The 7,400-nt window shown below is 39.2% G+C and overlaps 1 protein-coding gene across 1 annotated transcript; it reads right to left on the reverse strand.

Moving 5' to 3' along the window:
- Positions 1–3,470: 3,470 nt before the first annotated feature.
- Positions 3,471–5,367, reverse strand: LOC140678601 (uncharacterized). Its single transcript, XM_072912908.1, has 4 exons — positions 5,363–5,367; positions 5,274–5,293; positions 3,872–5,016; positions 3,471–3,786 (listed from the first exon to the last, which is right to left on the reverse strand). The coding sequence occupies exons 1-4, from the start codon at positions 5,365–5,367 to the stop codon at positions 3,766–3,768; spliced, it is 1,191 nt and encodes a 396-aa protein (XP_072769009.1). The 3' UTR covers positions 3,471–3,765.
- Positions 5,368–7,400: the final 2,033 nt, after the last annotated feature.

The following is a 7,400-nucleotide window of genomic DNA, read 5'->3' on the forward strand; positions in this document are numbered from 1 at the left end:
CATTGTTATTACACTGTTATTACATTGTTATTACACTGTTATTACACTGTTTATACACTGTTCTTACATTGTTATTACACTGTTATTACATTATTACAATGTCAATACACTGTTATTACACTGTTACTACTTTGTTATTACACTGCTATTACACTGTTATTAAATTAAATTGTTATTACATTGTTATTAATTTGTTATTTCACTGTTTTTACACTGTTATTACATTACATTGTTATTACATTGTTGTTACACTGTAATTACATTGTTATTACACTCTTATTACAATGTTATTACTTTATTACATTGTTAATACATTGTTATTACGCTGTTATTACATTACAATTTTATTATATTGTTATTACACTGTTATTGCATTGTTATTACACTGTTATTACATTATTATTACACTGTTATTACATTGTTATTAAACTGCTATTACATTGTTATAACGCTGTTGTTATAATGTTATTACATTGTTATTACACTGTTATTACATTGTTATTACTTTGTTATTACACTGTTTTTACACTATTATTACATTACATTATTACATTGCTATTACATTGTTAGTACATTGTTATTGCACTGTAATACATGGTTACTACACTGTTATTACAATGTTATTACTTTATTACATTGTTAATACACTGTTATTACATTGTTATTACATTACAATTTTATTATATAGTTTTTGCACTGTTATTATATTGTTATAACACTGTTATTACACTGTTATTACATTGTTATTACACTGTTATTACACTGTTATTACTTTGTTATTACACTGTTATTACAATATAATTACATTGTTATTAAAGTGTTATTACATTGTTATTACTTTGTTATTACACAGTTTTTACACTGTTATTACATTACATTGTTATTACATTGTTATTACATTGTTATTACTTTGTTATTACACTGTTTTTATAGTGTAATTACAATACATTGTTATTGCACTTTTATTATATTATTATTACAATGTTATAACAATGTTAATACACTGTTATTACACTGTTATTACATAACATTGTTATTACACTTTCATATATAACATTGTTATTACAATGTTATAACAATGTTAATACACTGTTATTACACTGTTATTACATAACATTGTTATTACACTGTTATAACATTGTTATTACACTGTTTTTACACTATTATTACATTACATTGTTATTACATTGTTATTACACTGTAATACATTGTTACTACACTGTTATTACAATGTTATTACTTTATTACATTGTTAATACACTGTTATTACATTGTTATTACATTACAATTTTATTATATTGTTTTTGCACTGTTATTATATTGTTATTACACTGTTGTTACAATGTTATTACATTGTTATTACACTGTCATTACAATGTTATTATACTGTTATTACACTGTTATTACATTGTTATTACACCGTTATTACACTTTTATTACTTTGTTATTACACTGTTATTACAATGTTATTACACTGTTATTGCGTTGTTATTACACTGTTATTGCATTGTTATTACACTGCCATTACATTGTTATTACACTGTTATTATAATGTTATTACATTGTTATTACACTGTTATTACACTTTTATTACATTTTTATTACATTGTTATTCAAATATTTTTACATTGTTATTACACTGTTCTTACATTGTTATTACACTGTTATTACATTGTTATTACACGGTTTTTACACTGTTATTACTTTGTTATTACACTTTTATTACACTGTTATTACATAACAATGTTATTACATTGTCATTACACTGTTATAACATTGTTATTACACTGTTATTACATTGTTATTACACTGTTATCACATTGTTTCTTCACTGTTTTTACAATATTATTTTGTTATTACATTGTTATTACACTGTTTTTACATTCTTATTACACTGTTATTACAATGTTATTACTTTGTTATTACATTTTTATTACACTGTTATTACATTGTTATTATACTGTTATTACATTGTTATTACAATGTTATTACTTTGTTATTAGACTGTTATTTCACTGTTATTAAACTGTTATTACATTATTACACTTTTATTAAAATGTTATTACATAATATTACACTGTTATTACATTGTTATTACACTGTTATTACAATCTTATTACAATGTTATTACATTGTTATTACACTGTTATTACATTGTTCTTACACTGTTAATACACTGTTATTACATTGTTATTACAATGTTATTACATTGTTATTACACTGTTATTACATTGTTATTACACTGTTATTACACTGTTAATACACTGTTATTACATTTTTATTACATTGTTAAAATATTTTTACATTGTTATTACACTGTTATTACACTGTTATTACACTGTTATTACATTTTTATTACATTGTTGTTAAAATATTTTTACATTGTTATTACACTGTTATTACATTGTTATTACACTGTTATTACATTTTTATTACATTGTTATTACATTGTTATTACACTGTTATCACATTGTTTCTACACTGTTATTACAATAATATTATTTTGTTATTACATTGTTATTACACTGTTATTACTTTCTTATTACACTGTTATTACAATGTTATTACTTTGTTATTACATTATTATTACACTGTTATTACATTGTTACTAGACTGTTATTAAAATGTTATTACATTAATATTACACTGTTATTACATTGTTATTACACTGTTATTATAATCTTATTACAATTTTATTACATTGTTTTTTCACTGTTATTACATTGTTATTACACTGTTCTTACATTGTTATTACACTGTTATTACAATGTTATTACATTGTTATTACACTGTAATTACACTGTTATTATACTGTTATTACATTGTTATTACACTGTTATTACAATGGTATTACATTATTATTACACTGTTATTACATTGTTATTACACTGTTATTACACTGTTATTACATAACATTGTTATTACATAACATTGCTATTACATTGTTATTCCACTGTTATTACACTGTTATTACAATGTTATTACATTGTTATTACCATATTTTGGCTCTGCAGCACACCAGTCTCTTATTTCTTTTATTTTTTATTTTATAAGCCTTTATTTATAGACGTTTTTTTCAACCTTTTTGAGCCAAGGCACATTTTTTTCATTGAAAAAAATCCACAGGCACACCACTAGCAGAAATCATTAAAAAATGAAACTCAGTTGACAGTAAAAAGTCGTTGGATATGACTATAAACCATAACCAAGCATGCATCAATATAGAGCTCTTGTCTCAAAGTAGGTGTACTGTCACAACCTGTCACATCACGCCCTGACTTATTTTGAGTTTTTGCTGTCTTCCTGTGTGTAGTGTTTTAGTTCTTGTCTTGCGCTCCTATTTTGGTGGCTTATTCTCTTTATTTGGTATGTTCCTTTATCAGTTTCATGTCTTGCTTGACCGCTATTCCCCACACCTGCTTTGTTTTAGCCATCAAGAACTTTTTGTTAAGGTTTGCAGGGGAGGTGACGGCAACAGACACTAGATGGCAGTAATGTTCAATGATTTATTATATATAGTAATATATATAATAAACAACACTAAATATATGAACTAAGGAAATGGAGTGTGGCAAAATCCAAGAGTGTGTATGGTGTACGACTATGTGTAGTATTTAACTGAGGTGTGCGTTACCAAGTGTTGAACGAGAGATGAGGAAGTCCAGGGGAAGAGGGGAATCCGTGTCCAAGCGGGAGGTCGAGATCCAAGGAGCAGTCCGAGAAGCAGGGGAACGACGACGAGAAATGACGAGACACACAGCAACGTCAAAACACGGGAACGGAGGTCTGCAGTAGGATGATATAACAATGAAACACGGAAGGGAAAACAGACAGAGAGAACAGTATTGCATCAAGCATGATGATAGCTTACTATACGCCAACAGATGATTATATTCCGGCGCCGGCATGCCAAGATGTCCAGGCTTATGAAGGCAGCTCCTTCATTCCAGGCAGGTGTGATGATTGCCGGCAAGTGATTGCAGCTGGCGGCAGCTGCAGGGCGGAGACGCGCGCGGCGCGTCCCGAGATGTGCGCCACAGTCGTGGGCGTGTCCCGCGGTGTGAAGCGCAGAGCGCAATGATGAGGGCGCATTCCAATGCACCCTGGCCGTGACAGTATCCCCCTCCTTATGGACAGCTCCCAGATGTCTAGCAGGAATCACGAGAACACAGAGGTCAAAAGTCAAGGGAGGGTGGAGGGGTGAACTGGAGGTGGGTCGCCGTCCCAAGTGTCCCCGAATCCAGCGGGGACGAGTCTGGTGGCGGCGGCGGCGAGTAGAACGCCGCAGCAGCCTGCGAGGTGGACGACCAAGGAACGGCCACCTTCTTGGACGTCCGGAGGGCGGACGCGAGTGGAGCCAGAACCACAGCAGCCTACGGGAAACATATCCATGTTTTGGGCGTTGCTGTTGGCGCAGAAAGTGTCCCTGCCCTGGCCACAGAGGGCGCCGTGTGCGGGCGCCTGTTGGCTGCCTTTGCGGCCGGCCAGCCGGAGGTCGCGGTAGCGACGATGCAGGAGACAAGGGAGCAGGCGGCGCCGTGGAAAGGCCCGCCAAAGACGAGTAGGATGAAGACCTTGGAGCCAGAGTCGAGGAGGACGATGTCGTCGGAGCCAGAGTCAAGGAGGACAATGTCGTCGGAGGCGTGGAAGCAGCAGACGTCATCGGAGCCGGAGACGAGGAGGGCAGCTGAGGAGCTGGCCGAGGTGCTGAAGCCAATGCTGCTGGCCGAGGCGCAGAGGTTGGCGGAGCAGAGGTTGGCGGAGCAGAGGTTGGCGGAGCAGAGGTCGGCGCTGCTGGCCGAGGCGCAGAGGTCGAGGCCAGCCTGGGAGCTGGTGGAGATGCGGGGGCCAGCCTGGGAGCTGGTGGAGACGCGGGGGCCAGCTTGGTGACTGGTGCTAGCTCGGAGGCCAGCTTGATGGCTGGTGCTAGCTCGGAGGCTAGCTTGGTGACTGGTGCTAGCTCGGAGGCTAGCTTGGTGACTGGTGCTAGCTCAGAGGCTAGCTTGGTGACTGGTGCTAGCTCGGAGGCTAGCTTGGTGACTGGTGCTAGCTCGGAGGCTAGCTGGGTGACTGGTGCTAGCTCGGAGGCTAGCCGGGTGACTGGTGCTAGCTCGGAGGCTAGCCGGGGGTCTGGTGCTAGCTCGGAGGCTAGCCGGGGGTCTGGTGCTAGCTCGGAGGCTAGCCGGGGGTCTGGTGCTAGCTCGGAGGCTAGCCGGGGGACTGGTGCTAGCTCGGAGGCTAGCCGGGGGACTGGTGCTAGCTCGGAGGCTAGCCGGGGGACTGGTGGCTGCGGCTGGGAAAAACAGAAGACAGGGGGTATTTGTCTGGCAGGTGGTAGCCTGTCTGGGTTCAGCTGTGCTACCACATCAGAACAGCCACCAGTGCCAAAATGGAAGAGATTAGTACTGGCAGGTGGTAGCCTGTCTGGGTTCAGCTGTGCTACCACATCAGAACAGCCACCAGTGCTAAAATGGAAGAGGCTAGTACTGGCAGGTGGTAGCCTGTCTGGGTTCAGCTGTGCTACCACATCAGAACAGCCACCAGTGCTAAAATGGAAGAGGCTAGTACTGGCAGGTGGTAGCCTGTCTGGGTTCAGCTGTGCTACCACATCAGAACAGCCACCAGTGCTAAAATGGAAGAGACTAGTACTATCCCCCCCCTCCGAACGCGGATGCCAGACGCTACCAGCTGACTGAGGGACTGTCACTAAGGGTGGGAGGAGGGTGTCCAGGCGACGGGTAAATTCCTTCATCCCCATATTGCAGTTAAACAGTCCCTTGAAGGAGTGTTGAGGGCTAGAAAATTTGTCCAGGGTGGAGGTAAAAGAAAAAGACATCCTGAGAGGGGCAAAAAGAAAAAGAAAAAAAAAAGGGAAGTGAAAAAATTTTTTTCCACTGGGGGCAGGGCTAAAGTCACTGGGGGCGGGGCTAAGGAACTGTGCCGTCAGGTCCCTAATCAATTGGCCGGAATATACTGTTAAGGTTTGCAGGGGAGGTGACGGCAACAGACACTAGATGGCAGTAATGTTCAATGATTTATTATATATAGTAATATATATAATAAACAACACTAAATATATGAACTAAGGAAATGGAGTGTGGCAAAATCCAAGAGTGTGTATGGTGTACGACTATGTGTAGTATTTAACTGAGGTGTGCGTTACCAAGTGTTGAACGAGAGATGAGGAAGTCCAGGGGAAGAGGGGAATCCGTGTCCAAGCGGGAGGTCGAGATCCAAGGAGCAGTCCGAGAAGCAGGGGAATGACGACGAGAAATGACGAGACACACAGCAACGTCAAAACACGGGAACGGAGGTCTGCAGTAGGATGATATAACAATGAAACACGGAAGGGAAAACAGACAGAGAGAACAGTATTGCATCAAGCATGATGATAGCTTACTATACGCCAACAGATGATTATATTCCGGCGCCGGCATGCCAAGATGTCCAGGCTTATGAAGGCAGCTCCTTCATTCCAGGCAGGTGTGATGATTGCCGGCAAGTGATTGCAGCTGGCGGCAGCTGCAGGGCGGAGACGTGCGCGGCGCGTCCCGAGATGTGCGCCACAGTCGTGGGCGTGTCCCGCGGTGTGAAGCGCAGAGCGCAATGATGAGGGCGCATTCCAATGCACCCTGGCCGTGACACTTTTCAGTTGTTTTTATCCTTCTTTGTGGGGGCATTGTTGGTTGTCATGTCATGTTCGGATGTACTTTGAGGACGCCGTCTTTGCTCCACAGTAAGTCTTTGCTGTCGTCCAGCATTCTGTTTTTTTCCTTTGCAGCCTGTTCAGTTTTAGTTTCGTTCTGCATAGCCTTCCCTAAACTTCAATGCCTTTTCTTAGGGACACTCACCTTTTGTTTATTTTTGGGTTAAGCATTAGACACCTTTTTACCTGCACCCTGCCTCCCGCTGTTTCCGACATCTACAAAGCAATTAGCTACCTGCTGCCACCCACTGATATGGAAGAGTATAACGTGGTAAGTCTGCCGACCTTCAGACAGTACAGACACTCAACAACGGCACATTATTTGCGGATTATAATTACTGGTTTGCAAAAAAAAAAATGTTTACCCAAATAGGTGAAACTAGATAATCTCCCAGACTATCTAACGACACACTAATGTGTCGCAGCACAGTGGTTGAAAAACACTGATTTATAGTATGCAACATTCAAGAAATAACAATAATCAAAACAAGTTCAGAAACAGTACAAAAAAGCGGCAGGGGGTTGTAGATTCAATAAAGTAACTAAAATAGAATGCAAAATATATATATGTAACAAAATGTAAAGTCATAGGCTCAAGCACGCCAGTCTCCTCTCGGCATGTCTCAACAGCAAGTGAGAACGACAACGTCACTACCGGAAAAAGGTAGGACTTCAAAATAAAATGACAAATGCT

This window comes from Nerophis lumbriciformis, linkage group LG03 (genome assembly GCF_033978685.3).
Source record: "Nerophis lumbriciformis linkage group LG03, RoL_Nlum_v2.1, whole genome shotgun sequence".
In the NCBI taxonomy this organism is placed as follows: Eukaryota; Metazoa; Chordata; class Actinopteri; order Syngnathiformes; family Syngnathidae; genus Nerophis; species Nerophis lumbriciformis.